General features: G+C 43.8%; 1 protein-coding gene across 2 annotated transcripts in view; it reads left to right on the top strand.

Annotated features, from left to right (window-relative positions):
• TRPV5 (transient receptor potential cation channel, subfamily V, member 5) overlaps positions 1 to 12,790 on the top strand; it is a 28,284-nt gene extending 15,494 nt beyond the window's left edge. Inside the window, exons 9-15 of one of the 2 annotated variants that reach the window (XM_011989866.1) lie at positions 4,936 to 5,022; positions 5,121 to 5,197; positions 5,458 to 5,623; positions 5,800 to 5,866; positions 7,730 to 7,998; positions 10,888 to 10,994; positions 11,687 to 12,790. In XM_011989866.1, coding sequence (XP_011845256.1) covers positions 4,936 to 5,022; positions 5,121 to 5,197; positions 5,458 to 5,623; positions 5,800 to 5,866; positions 7,730 to 7,998; positions 10,888 to 10,994; positions 11,687 to 11,981 — 1,068 coding nt within the window. In that variant the 3' untranslated portion in view covers positions 11,982 to 12,790. The remainder of the gene's footprint in view (positions 1 to 4,935; positions 5,023 to 5,120; positions 5,198 to 5,457; positions 5,624 to 5,799; positions 5,867 to 7,729; positions 7,999 to 10,887; positions 10,995 to 11,686) is intronic. The other variant, XM_011989864.1, reaches the window with a different exon arrangement.
• The last annotated feature ends 1,470 nt before the right edge of the window (positions 12,791 to 14,260 follow it).

Below are 14,260 nucleotides of genomic sequence, written 5' to 3'. Positions count from 1 at the left end.
AGAGTGATGTGCTAGGTCCCAGTCTTCTCTCTTGGCTAGCCAGGGCTTGCCACACTTACTTGTATTTACACATCTCATCTTTCCCTGTCAAGATTAGAGGCACTTGAGAAGTGCTGTGGGAGGGGATCAGATATAGAAGGATTCCCACCCCCAGATACTGAGCTACTAGCTCTTCTCCAGTTTTGATAATTGGCACTATTTTTTGATGGGGTTAACCTACTGGCATATAAGGCAAGTCATAATTCTGTGGGAATGGGTGAAGACTCTTCAGAAGAAAGGGGTAATCTCCCAAGCCAATCCCCCTGAGAAAATGCAGAGACTGGGACATGAAATTAACCCTTGGAAGGCAGTTTGACTTACATGGGAACCAGATCTCTCTCTCTCTTTATGGCCCAGCGGTTCTCAACTTGGGGTACACGTCCAAAACACCTACAGAACTTTTCAAGAAAATGCCAGGTTCTTGCTCCAAATTAACCCAGGATCGGCCTGGACATGTGTGTTGTGACAAAGACTTACCACTTGATTCTGATAGGCAGTCCTGGTTAGGAACTCATGTCCAGTTAGGGAATTGGAGAAGTTCTTCAAAAGAGCTAGCAGAGCTTTCTCTGAGAACTTCATTCTTTCGCAAGTCTGGGATCATGAGAAGGAAAAAGGTCTAGAGCTGGGCTTGACAACTTGTTCTGGGGCCTTCCCACTTCCCACTGGGGCGGCCTATGTTCCCCATCCTTTCCTCATGGTACATCCCTGGCCCTTACGACCCAGTAGTGCCCCAGGCATTGCTGTGCCCACTCCTTCTGGGCATTCCCTTCAAGGCAATGAACTCAGCTGGCTGGGAAGTGAGAGCAAATCTCATTAGGACAATTCTCAGTGATGTATAAATGCCAGCCTGCGTAGGGGATTTGGTTGTTGATAGCTCCTTAAATTGCAAGCCATGTTGTGGAGTAAAAAATTCCAGTCATTGTTAGATGATATTTATTTTTACAGGGGTGGATTGGAGTATTTTCTCTGTGCATTGTTAGCCAGGCCTGCTTAGGTGACCTTGATCTAGGAGTCTGAGATTTTCAGAAAAGCACAATTTGTTATCATTCTTTTCCTCTTAGGCCTCCAGATAGGTCTCTCCATCCCTGCTTCCTGTCCTCCTTACCACTCTTCTGCATCTCTTAGGCAGTGCTCAGCTTGCACCTGCTGTCTCCTCTCTCCTTTTTCTCCTTCCTTCTTTCCTTTCTTACCAATTGAGTGCCTACCACATTGTGTGCATTTGTGGATAAAAAGTAGGAGGGAGGCATCCCTGCCCTCAGGAAGCTCTAAGACTACTGGTGAGACATGGGGTACCCAGACACTTTCAGTGTGATGAGAGAGAGCTGTCAATACGCAGCAGCTCCACATGTCCCAGGAGAGACACATGACCTGGGCATGGAGGGGCAGGAAAGGAGGCCCAGGAGGAGTGTTGGCCTGACCTGAGTCTTGAGGCATCGGTGAGGATAAGCCAGGTCAACATGGTGGAGGAAGGCATTCTGACAAAGTGGCACAGCCTGCGCAGAGTCCCGACTTAGCAACCCAGAACCCCAATAGCTCAATGTGGCTGGAGCTCACACAGGGTATGAGGACACAGGGCAGGGGCCATAGTGGCGAGGATTTTGTACATCCCGTTTGGTACTCTGGTTTTATTTTTTACATTCTTATCTCACATTGAGCTTTCCTAATTAAAAGAAAATGATGTACATCGTGCTCATGACTTACAAATCAACTGGCAGATCTGATAGAGAGCAACCGCGTCCTGGACAACCCCTCCTTCTCACCCATGTCTTACTCACGGAGGACAACCAGTTTTTCTTTCTTTTAGCTCTTCCTTCCTGCATCACCTCTGCATCCCTGGAATCAAATGCTTCTATCTCTAATTGCTAATCAAATCTAGACCTTATATAGTGAATTTCTATGATGATAAAGATTAAAGAGCACCCTCCACTGCCACCTCTCCTGCATTTCTATTCTGAAGGCATTGGGGAGCTAGCAATGATGTTAAACAGAGAAGTCTCAGGATGATATCTCTGTTTCAGAAAGATCAATTCAGAAGCATTGTGGGGGGTGGGTTGAAAAAGCGGAAATAGATGTAGGGTAAACTAGATGGTAGATGGCATAGGTTTGCCCTAAGGCAGTAGTTCTGTTAACCAAGGAAAAGGAAAACATGTCAGAGAGAACTGGGAACTGAACGAGTAGGACTGGAGAATGGGTGCTCTGATAATTTACTTTGCCAAACATAACCAGGAAACAGTGTTTTCATAAGGACCCTAAATCTAGAGAGTTGTGAATCAGCATCTCAATCTAGGAAAAAAAAAAGTCTTGAATGCAATTTCCAAAGAATAGAATTTTAAAAATTAAAAGAAACATCCATTACCAGTTTGGGCTTAGGATTTAATTCTAGGGATGCAAGGTGGTTAATTAAAAGGTAAGCCTATTTTCACTTCAATTTCATGCCCCTTTCCATCTCTGAAATACTGAAATCTTCCTTACCTTTGCAAAGAGTATCTATTCTAAAGCAAGAGCTAACGTTATATATCAGTGTGAAACACTGGAGTTGCCCAGAAAATCTAAAGAAAATCAAAGTGCTTTAAAAGCCCACTATCATCATTATTTGTATTGCAACTTTTACACACATATATTATTTTTGTTTTCCAGAGACAGTAGTTTACAAAACAAAGCAAACAAAAACCTACAGAAGGGTTTGTATTCTGGTCTTGGAGAACAGCAAGGAAGGGGGCTCTCAGGAGTCTGTGGCACTTTGCAGCCTGGTTTAAGGATAAGGACCCCAGGGACAGAGTGCTGGAGGCAGCTTCTCTAGGTCAGTCAGATCCCAGGTAATGCAGAGGCAAAAAATTGGGGTTTCTGAACACCTCCATTACGCCCTAGTGAATTTGTGCAGGGGAACGTGTACTTGTAAAAAAATCTGTTGAACTGGTGAGAGGAAGCCGCAGCAGGAGAATTTGGTGGCCAAAATTGTCCCCAGCATTAGAGGGTTTCATTTTCATCTCCTGAAGGAATGGCTGCTGTGACTCCTGGCTGGCTTCTAGGGGCGCCCTGATCTTCCTAGCTCTCCTCGCCAACTTACGTGTAGTTCTTTTCTTCTTGAGGCAAGAAAAGATTGGTAGCATTTTTTCAGACATATTGAAGCAAGACACAACATTTTAAAAATAACAATAATTTTTTACAGACACATATATGGCATAGATGTAGTTATTTCTATATTTAATGTTATTTTGTTTCTAAAGTAATGTATTTGTTATTTATCCTCCTACTCACTACCTGACTCTGTGAAGGAGTAGGCATGTTTTACACTAAAAGACAGATGCTATAGAAACATTAAAATAAAGAAAAAGAACACAGTCCATGAACTGAATTTCAGGAGAGAAGAGAAGGAATTCAAAGATAGTTGCTAGAGCGGAGGACAAAAACAAAACAAACAAAACAAAACAAAAACTCTGAAATTCTTTGGAAGCAAGTAAAAAAAGAAATTTTCTATTATATGATAAAATAAATTTTACTAGTTTCTCAAGAGAGAGACATGTCAGAAAAGCTTACAGAGCATACAATTTTTTAAGCCAAAAAAAAAAAAAAAGTGTTGACTGATGTCTGGTCACAGGTTGTTAGACCACAGAGATCTCCACACACACAGAAGCTTCTGTCCTAGTGTCTCTTGGTTCCCTATGTCAAAAGCACTGCCTCTCACTGGACAGGTGAGTGTGCTGCTGCAGTAGCGTCTGGAGAGATGCTTACAGGTTCCAGCTGATTAGCAGAGCGGGGATAATTGCTGTTCCTTGTGCTAACAAGGGATCACATTCTCCCCAGCTTAAATCATCAGCTTTCCTGCTGGCCCCAGGGGACTCTCAACTCCTTTCTTGGGTGCACTGTTAGGAGATGTGACCTTGGACAACAGAGCTCCCAAAAGTCAAAAGGCTGCTTGCATGTGTTGAAATTATTTGTGCAATATCATGTGGGAATTCTCTATATGTGAACACAGTTTTCTAGAAAGAAGGTATACAGTTTTTATTATGTTTTCAAGTGAGCTCATAACTTCAAAAAGATAAGGATAATTAATGTAGGATCCTAGCACTACATCTGTGATATTGCATAAGTTTCACCATGAAGTAGCAGGCATTGAAGTAGGGTGGTCTTCATTCCACCTTGACCCTTGGACTGTACCTTGTACAACTACTGCTCAGGATAGGCAGGGACCCTTCCTCATAGTGTCTCTAGCCCCTTTTCTGCTCTTTTCTGTAATGTCAAATCATAATAAAACCGCAGTGAATATATCTATAGTGCTTTATGATTTATAAAGTTCATGCAAATATATCATTAATGTAAGCTTCACAATGACTCTGGGAAGTAAGCACTGTAGCCTCCATTTTACAGATGAGAAACCTCAAGTTCAGAGATTTTTCCATGAATGGTTCAAAGTCTCACTAGAGGTAGTAGATTTTGGGCCCGTGAGGGAACCTGAATTCTGTGATATGTTTACAGTGTATTCTTCCCACTGGGAGCCATGATGAGTTTGGAAAAGGTGTACTTTCCACATAGCTGAAACCATCCCAAGCCACTAATACCACTTCCTGTTGGCTCACTTGATGCTCTGAAATATGTTCTCAGCTGCTCAGTATATACATCATAAATTTCTGCTTACAAGCATCTATAGAAAAGGCGGTTTTGCTAGATGGTAGCTCAAGACATTAGCATATGTGACGTCTATTAAACCTTGGATACATAGACTCCTGTCCTGGTCACAGAGTTACCCACAATGGCAAGTACAATGGGGGTGGGGTGATGCTGGTGGGAAGGGGAGCTTTCCTTTATTGTGGATGGACTTTAGCAGCTTTCAATCACTTGCACAAAAGGATTTGACTCTTTGCCCATCAGAAAGCACTTCTGAATTTCCCCACACAGGAGGCCTATGAGACACATGAAGATATCATCAGGCTGGTGGGCGAGCTGGTGAGCGTCATTGGGGCTGTGATCATCCTGCTCCTAGAGGTGAGGTGCAGGTGGGGTCCAAGCTAAGCCCATCCCATCTAAGGCCCAGACTGAACCGCAGTCCACATTGTCTTTTTGTTTTGCTGTCCTTTCCCCAGATCCCAGACATCTTCAGGGTCGGTGCCTCTCGCTATTTTGGACAGACGATTCTTGGGGGGCCATTCCATGTCATCATGTGAGTATCCCCTCATTCAGCCCCCTGCCTTTCCTTGCCAGAATCTTTTCCTGTCTCCAGTTCACTCTCTGATATCTAGGCCTCGGGTCACTCTCACTCCAAGGACTTCTCTCCAGTGGACTTGTAGGTGTAACTGTATGTGTGTTTTAGGTGTAAAGACGAAGCCTGAGTGTGTGGGTGCCACCCCAGTCACCACTGTGCTGTAGGGACCTAGAATAGCTCCAGCTTGTCTCTCACTCCCTGCTGTCTGCTCCCCCCAGCATCACCTATGCCTCCCTGGTGCTGGTGACCATGGCGATGCGGCTCACCAACACCAATGGGGAGGTGGTGCCCATGTCCTTTGCCCTGGTGCTGGGCTGGTGCAGTGTCATGTATTTTGCTCGAGGATTCCAGATGCTGGGTCCCTTCACCATCATGATCCAGAAGGTCAGTGCTTTCCCAAAGCTTCCTCTGCCTCAGGCACAAGACCTTCCCAGACAGAGGGATGGAGGTAGAGTGGGGTTGGTGGAACTATGGGAGCCTCCTGATCTGTTAGCGTTAGCTCCTCAGAGGCAGTGGAAAAGGAATCATCCCACCCTTTCTCCCTTCTCTGTTTCCTGCAGATGATTTTTGGAGACCTAATGCGTTTCTGCTGGCTGATGGCTGTGGTTATCTTGGGATTTGCCTCTGGTAAGGCACCATTCCCTCTTCTACTACAGCAGCAGATCCAGTTCTCCAGAAAGTTCACTCTCATTCTTGCTCTCAGTTCTCATTTGCACTTCATTTTGCTTTTTTTTTTTTTTTTTCCTGTTGGAAGGTGTGTCTAAAAGCACACCCATTTTTATAGACCAGGGGCCACTCAGGTTGGCCTAGGAAGGTAAAGTCATGTGTTCAGGGCCAATAACATTCATGTTCACTAACTGCCTTGCAAGATCTTTAAAGGAGAGACAGAAAAAGACTTTTGGTGAGAATAGGGCATTAAACAGGAAAGACTGGCCAGTCATGGATCTCAGAAAACCATGTGAACAAACAGAGGTAGTGCCATGCTTAACTCTCCCATGTTTACAATTCAGAAGAGGAAACATAAAGCACTCAACAACATATAACTTGCTTTTTTTCTATATGTAGTCATTTAAACTTGAGAAAAAATATGAAAGAATTAGAAACAGGAGATGCAGAAAAACAGTTGGACAGTTTGAAGAATGACAGAGAAAACAAAAAAGAAGAGTTGTGAAGAGAGACTGTGAGAACAGGGACACACAGGCACCCAGTCAAGGAACAGCCAGTGAAAGTGCCAGAGAGCAAAAGAAAGGAAGCACAGCAGGAAAACACAGGCAGGTGGAGAGAGCTAGAGGGAAGGAGAGGGTGGGTGGAGGAACAGAAGAGAGTCCTTAGGGAGGGGCAGAAAGAGGAAGGCCCAGGTCTGAAAGCAAAAGGCCAGTAGCTCAAATTCAGTCCTCAGTGTCTGCAACTGATCATCTATTAGATAAGAAGAGTCACTAGATGAGCTTTAAGAGTCCCTCCCATCTCTAAAAAGCAATGACTCAGTGCAGAGGACTCCATTACTATCCTCAGGAATTTCCCGTTCAATGGGGATTCCCACAAAACAACAGACCAACAAAAACAACAACAAAACAACAACAACAGCAACAACAACAAAACCCCCACCCAAATCTGAAATGTGAAAGAGTAAAACGATGGCTTTCTGCCTGTTTGGAGTTTTCCACCCCAAGCCCTTATGTACCCTTTCCTCCCACTCCTTGGCCATCTACATCTATACATAACACAGATTACAAAATGAGGTGATGGTCGCAGAGTGGCTTTCTGTAGATGTCCTCTATCCAGAGCTCTCCAAATGATCACTTCTTGGTCATTGCACTTGCTTTTCTCTTAAATAAATAAGGAGGCAATGCTTTGTCATAGACCTTGTTTCTGCTCTCAGAATCACCTTGTGCTTCAGCTCCTTATGCAGAGAGGAGGCTTTCAAGCAGTCTAGTGCTGTCCTGAAGTTCCATTACGCTCACTGCTATCCAGTAGGCTCCACCCTGAGCAGAAATCCGTTTCCTATGTTGGTTCAGGTTCACTCAGCGAATGTCAGAGTGATGGAGGGTTATCTAGAGGCCATCAAGATAAAAAGGGGCTCTTCTTTTAGCCTGTTCATGTGTTCTGTTGTTTAAAAATTGTTGAAGATTCCATGCATTCCTACAATAACTTGCCTTTGAAGTATTTGGTTTTCTAAAATGTAAAAACCAGTTAGGTGACCTATTATCCATTATCCATACAAACACACACACTGCACACACATACAATTTTGTTGTTGTTAAATGACTATTACCATGACCATTACCCAGAGTGGTGAACTTAATCATAGGACATCTTAGGGTTAGACAGTTCCACAGGAAACTACGTTTATTAGTATGTAATCATCTGTGCAAGTGTGCAAGTGTATTTAGATATACATATATATCAGAGATAGAGTAAGTGCTAACCATGTCCATGCTTATTGTGATAACTCCATTATCCAATCTCCATGTCTCTTCCTGGGCGGAGCAGCGTTCTATATCATTTTCCAGACAGAGGACCCAACCAGTTTGGGGCAGTTCTATGACTACCCCATGGCACTGTTCAGCACCTTCGAGCTTTTTCTCACTGTGATTGATGCTCCTGCCAACTACGATGTGGACTTGCCCTTCATGTTCAGCGTTGTCAACTTCGCCTTCGCCATCATTGCCACACTGCTCATGCTCAACCTGTTCATCGCCATGATGGGTGACACCCACTGGAGGGTGGCCCAGGAGCGGGATGAGCTCTGGAGGGCCCAGGTAAGTTTATTTGTGTTAGTCTTGCTAAGAGGCAGGGGATGGAGAGAAAAATCAAAGTGGAAAATGTTATGGTGAATCATTCTTAAAAAAGTCACAGAAAAACTCAATGAGGCTGTCACCTCAACAGAGGTTTGCATAAAACTGAGGTACATGTGGATAAATGGAAGGGACAGAAGGAGGATTAAATGGATGATAGTGGCAAGAAGTGGGGTTGTTGCTTACAGGTGAAAAGTAGACCTAGGAGTGATCCTGGAGTCCAGTAGGAACTAGAAGTGACCTTGTTCTGGTATATTCCAGTTTTCAATTTGGACCTTATCTTCTATTTGCTTCTATAAATCCCTGTTTCTCTATGAACTTTTCTTTATATCATCATAGACCGACAAATATTAGAATTGGAAGTGACCCTCATTGGCCCTCAAGTTGACCTCCTACTTAACATAATAATCATTTATTGATCAGAAGGTCATTCAATATCTTCTTTAATACTGATTAGGACTTTATTATCTTTTAAATTCAGGTAGAGGTTGGGAGGAAGGGAGTTTTCCCATATTTTTAAAGATTTTGTTATTAGACATTCATGTTGCATTGAGCTAAAATCTATCTTCTTAAAATTTCATTCTTTGGCCCCAGTCTTTCCCTCTCATATAACACAGAACACATTCTTCCATATAAGCACCATTCAAATATTTGAATATAGCCATCATTTTTCCCTTAGACTTTTCATTCATTTAATGATGATCATTTAGACCCTGCTACATGTTGGCAAACACCTAGGAGCTAGGGACATGAGCATTAACACAACAGATACCATCTATGCCCTCACGGAGCTGACGGTTTAGTTGGAAAGACAGGCATGAAGTGAATGACTTCACAAAAAGCTGTAAAATTACAGCAGCAAAAGTGCCATAGAGAATGTAAGGTGCTAGGAAGAGGATGCAACAGAGGAACTGAACTGGGAGGTGAAGACGTGCTTTCCTGAGGGAGCAACATTTAAGATGAGAACCCAAAGGTGAGCAAGAACTAGCTAGTTAAAAGGAAGGAGGGAAAAGGATGCACGTCAAGGTTAGTAGCAATTAGGACTCTTGGCTACAGGGACAGAAAATCAAACTCAAACAGACTTTTAGATTTTTAAACAGGGGGAGGAGGATGTGTTAGTCTTCGTAAATGAGAAGTTTAGAGAATTAAACTAACTTTAGAAGTATCTGGCCAGAATGCAGATCCACATCTTATACATTACATCCATTCCTCTGTTCGACTCTCTTTTGACCTCTCTTCTAAGGCAAGCTCTCCCATCGTGTTTGTGAGATCACTTCTAGAAGCTCCAAACTCCAAAAAGAATGAGGACCTGCATTGCAATAAGCAGCTCTAAGGGCCCCACTCATGTTGTGTTCTGTGAGGCTCCTGGTGCCAGGCAAAACTGTAGGCTTTAAAAGAACATCTTTCCCTCTGCCAATTCCTTCCATGTTCCATCTCATGGGAACACATTTGGGTCATAGGCACATCATTGAATCTAAGGAAAGACCAAGGACTAGATAGTGGAGGTGTTGGTGATGGTGGTGGAGGGGAGGTTTGGGGGAAAATAAATTAATTAAGCAGAACTGTGTGAAGCCCAGTCCACTCAAACCAATGCACTGAAAGTGATGAGGGAGCAATTCCCTAAATGAAAACTGGGTGCTGTTAGCTGAGGAAGGACGGGGCTGCATGATGGCTCAGGAAGAACAATAAACATTCCTTTCAAGGCAAAGAAGAACAGCTATCCAGGGTAAGAGCACAGAATGACTGGAAGTCCTGGGCTAGGAGGGAACTTGGTGCAATTAACAAACTGAAAGAAGTGTGGAGTAATGAGGAAGACAGGGAGTAGAAAAACGTGAGGTGAATAATTTGCTATTTTGAAGATTGCCACTCCTTCAATTAGGAAGCCTTCCTGGTTCTGATCTATTCTGATTGGACCCTTTTGTTCATGCTCTAATAGATCATGGTTCCTTTGAAACTAGAATAGTCCCCAATATGATTGGAGCAATGCAGTACAAAGCGGGACCTTGACTTTGCTTACTTGGACATAATGCTAAGGGCATGTAAAGCAGAGTCAGGTTGTTTAGTAAATATACAAATGGCCCTTATTAAGCCTGTGATCAGCTGGCACACCCACATCTTTGTTCTATGACTCACTTATCTAAGCTTCCTAAATGTAAATGTAGGACCTTAGATTTGGTTTACTTAAATTTCTTGTTAATGATTTTACACCAGCATTCCAACCTAGTGATATCATTTTATATTGCTTCTGTTGCCCCACTTATTACATATCCCTCCCAGTTTTGTGTCACAGGTATATTTGATAAGCTTGTTTTCCACATTTCATCTAAGTAATTAATGAGGGTTGAGCAAAGGACAGAACGTGTGGTGGACTTGCTACCAGAAATTTCCCTGCCAACTTTGCAGTCATTAATCAACCCGTTTCCTTCTTAAGATATGGATATTTAATTTGCTGAAAATTCCCTGAACAGTAACAGTATCAATTCATCCCCAAGATCACAGAGATTCTATTTAATCATTTTATTTAAATCAAGATAATTGGTCCATGGCTTTTATATGAGAAACAAATTGAGATTAGTTTGGAGTGACTCATTTTCCATGAGTCTGAATAGTAACGTAAGGGTCACTATTTTATTCAAAACACTCACAAAAAATCCTCTCTCATTTCTTGATGAGTGAAACTGGTTTCACGGTGCCTGGCACAGGCTGTGGGGTGAATAGGTGGCTGTTCTCACCACTGACCTCTAGTGTCCTATCTCACTGGTTGCCTTTGGTTCCCTTTGTCAGTGGCCTCCGTGCCTCTTTGAACCTCATGGCTCTTTCAGAGTTTTTCCTGTACCTCTTGCCTCCTTCCAGGTCGTGGCCACCACAGTGATGCTGGAACGGAAGCTGCCTCGCTGCCTGTGGCCTCGCTCCGGGATCTGTGGGTGCGAGTACGGGCTAGGGGACCGCTGGTTCCTGCGGTGAGTGACTGTGTGCACATGCAAAACTGCAGATATGTATAAGGCCACGGAAGCAAGGGTGACCGACAGGTGTCCTGGAGCCTGCATTAGCTTGTCTAGGGGAGGGGGCTGGAGCTGAAGTGGAGGGGTAGGAAGAATGCTGTGTGTACCTCAGGGCAGCCACGTGTAAAAGGTTGTGTGCATGTGTCCATGCTCAGACGTCAGCATGGGTTACCAGACTTGCTGTCACCTTGTTCTGAGCTGACCTTCATTTTCAGTGTACTTTTGGCTTGGATCTAACTTCCTCCTTCATATTCTGCCCTCATCTCCTGGCGTGATCCTCCTCTCTCCTCAAATTTACTTCCTGAATTGCATCTCATCATCCTCGTGACACACTTATCTATTAGTTGGCTCTGTTTTCTTTCACATTCCCATGTATTAGTAACACACACACACACACACACACACACACACACCTGTGTGCGTCCTACCACCCTGCAAGCCCTGATTGCTCAGCCTCGATTATCTCTATCCCAGGTTAGCCTGCCCTCCAATGACCTCCCTTCACCTGATCCGAGATACTCTTCCTGTTTCAACTCTGCTCCCTTCTTTCTCCTTCCCTCTTGACCCTGCTTTCTAAATGTTCGCCTCTACTTGTCCCCTGCCCATCTCTCCCCACCTGGACTGAGTCCTTTCCCCTTTCCCCTCATCAGGGTTGAGAACCACAATGATCAGAATCCTCTGCGAGTGCTTCGCTATGTGGAAGCGTTCAAGAACTCAGACAAGGAGGATGACCAGGAGCATCCATCTGAGAAACAGCCCTCTGGGGCTGAGAGTGGGACTCTAGCCAGAGCCTCCCTGGCTCTTCCAAATTCCTCCCTATCCCGGACCACGTCCCAGAGCAGCAGTCACCGAGGCTGGGAGATCCTTCGTCAAAACACCCTGGGGCACTTGGATCTTGGACTGAACCTTAGTGAGGGGGATGGGGAGGAGGTCTACCATTTCTGATTAGCATCGCTGTCACTCTTGACCTTACTCCAGGTTGGCCTGGGGACGAAGACAGAGACGGAGACCTCTGCCTATGCAAGTGTCTAACTTCTGTGCCTGTTAATCATGGGAGGGTGGGACAGAACAATCCCGAAAGGGCCATATCTCACATTTCACATCAGAATTTTGGCAATGGGCAATGGTCATCTATTGTCTCACATATTTTCTGGGTTCTTGGAAGTCCCACATCTCAGGAAAAAGGAGGTTGGCAATTAAAGATATGAGGTAGGGATGCTAGATTAATGTCAGGACCATTTCTCTTCTGCCCCACGCAGACCCTAGAAAGTAGTAAGCTGTGAGGCTTTTCTGGCTTCCCAGGGCTTATGTGGGAAGAGCCAGGCATGGCATAGAGGTTGTTGCCCTTCTTTTTTCCCCAACCTCCTGTAGGTCTCTCTCCCCACTTAGCAACCAAACCCCAACTGCAATAAAATAGTCTCCTTATTCTTGCCTTCTTTAATTTTTTATTGGGGCACATAACATTTACCATATTATCCATTTTTAGATGTGCCACTCAGTGGCATTAAGTACATTCACATTGTTGCATAACCATCACCATTATTCATTTATGGAACATTTTCATCATTCCGAACTGCAACTCTAATCCCCATTGAACAATAACTCTGCAGCTATCTCTCTGCCCCGGCCCCTGATAACCAATATTCTGCTTTCTTTCTATGAATTAACTATTCTAGGCATCTTATGTAAGTGGGATTCTGCAATCTTAGTCCAAAATCTGCGACAGTTTACTTATTTATTCATCTACCAATGGACATTTGAGTTTTTCTACCTTTTGGCTGTTGTGAATAATGCTGCTATGAATATGGTATACAAATATCTGTTCAAGTTTCTACTTTCAAATACTATGGGCATACACCTAAAAATGGAATTGCTAGACAATTCTTATGTTTAATTTTATAAGGAACTGCCATACTGGTTTTCACAATAGCTTTCACCATTTTACATTCCCTTCTAATGGGTGTGAAGTGGTTTCACATTGTAGTTTTGATTTGCCTTTCCCTAATGACTAATGATACTGAACATGTTTTTATGCACCTATTTATTGGACATTTATATATCTTCTTCGGAGAAATGTCTGTTCGGTTTATTTGTCCATTTTCGAATTAGGTTTTTGTTGTTGTTGAATTGTCTTATCTTTGCTCTTTGAGGCTCACAGTCTGAAGTGTTTGCATCCTGGTGTATGTATGGTAAATTAGGCCTATATTTGAATAGCCTAATCCTTTTCCAGGACCCTCCTGCTCTGTCCCTAGCAGTTAATCATCCTCCTGCCGGGAGGCAACAAGCTCCTGCTTGGTCTCCTGACATAGCCATCCTCCATTCCCATCCCCTTTTCCCCACACTGAGTTGTGAAAGGAACAGCAACAACAGACGAAGGGTCATCCCTCTCCAGGAGGGAAATTAGGAATCATGTGTCCAGGGCACCCATTATAGGTGCTCATGGGCAGCCTCTCTTGTGTCTCCAGCACTATACTTCTAGTCCCAGCCCCTATCATCCCCCTTAGCAAAAAGCCATGTCAGCTTTTCAGAGAACTGTGGTCTGGGATAACAAAGAAGTAAGTGGTATTTGTGAAACCACAGACAGTTAATTCAGATGCACCAGCTCAGGACTGAGTGCCCAACAGTAAGGGATCACACAATGTGTATACACATGCCCACACACACTGGGACACAGTGGTGGCAGGGTGTGTAAAACTGCTCAGTCAACATCATTCTTCTTTATTCTTTTCATAGTGGAAGCGCTTTAAAACTCTGCTTCATAGTCCTTTTTATTGAGACAGGGTCTTGCTCTGTTGCCCGTGCTGAAGTACAGTGGTGTGATCACTGCTCACTGCAGCCTTGACCTTCTGGGCTCAAGTAATCTTCCCCCCCTTAGCCTCCCAAGTAGGTGGCACTACAGGTGTGCACCACCACACCCAACTAATTTTTGTATTTTTTTTAGAGATGGGGTTTTGCCATGTTGCCCATGGTTAGTCTTGAACTCCTGGTCTCAAGCAATGCATCTGCCTCGACCTCCCAAACTGCTGGGATTACAGGCATGAGCCACTGCACTAGCCCTGTAATCCTTTTAATACTTGCTTAACTTGTCTATAAACTTACATGTCTTTTGATTTGAGCCCTTGGCCTACCCCCAGATATTGTCCTTTGTCCTGGCCTGTGTACCTGGTATGTAATTAAAATTGCTTACTGCCTAGGTTTTTCACTAAAATAAGAATTACTAAGAG

The sequence above is a fragment of the Mandrillus leucophaeus genome, unplaced genomic scaffold (genome assembly GCF_000951045.1).
Source record: "Mandrillus leucophaeus isolate KB7577 unplaced genomic scaffold, Mleu.le_1.0 Scaffold365, whole genome shotgun sequence".
NCBI classification, from domain to species: domain Eukaryota; kingdom Metazoa; phylum Chordata; class Mammalia; order Primates; family Cercopithecidae; genus Mandrillus; species Mandrillus leucophaeus.
The sequence above is the reverse complement of the archived record's forward strand: the minus strand, read 5'-3'. Positions and strand labels throughout refer to the sequence as shown.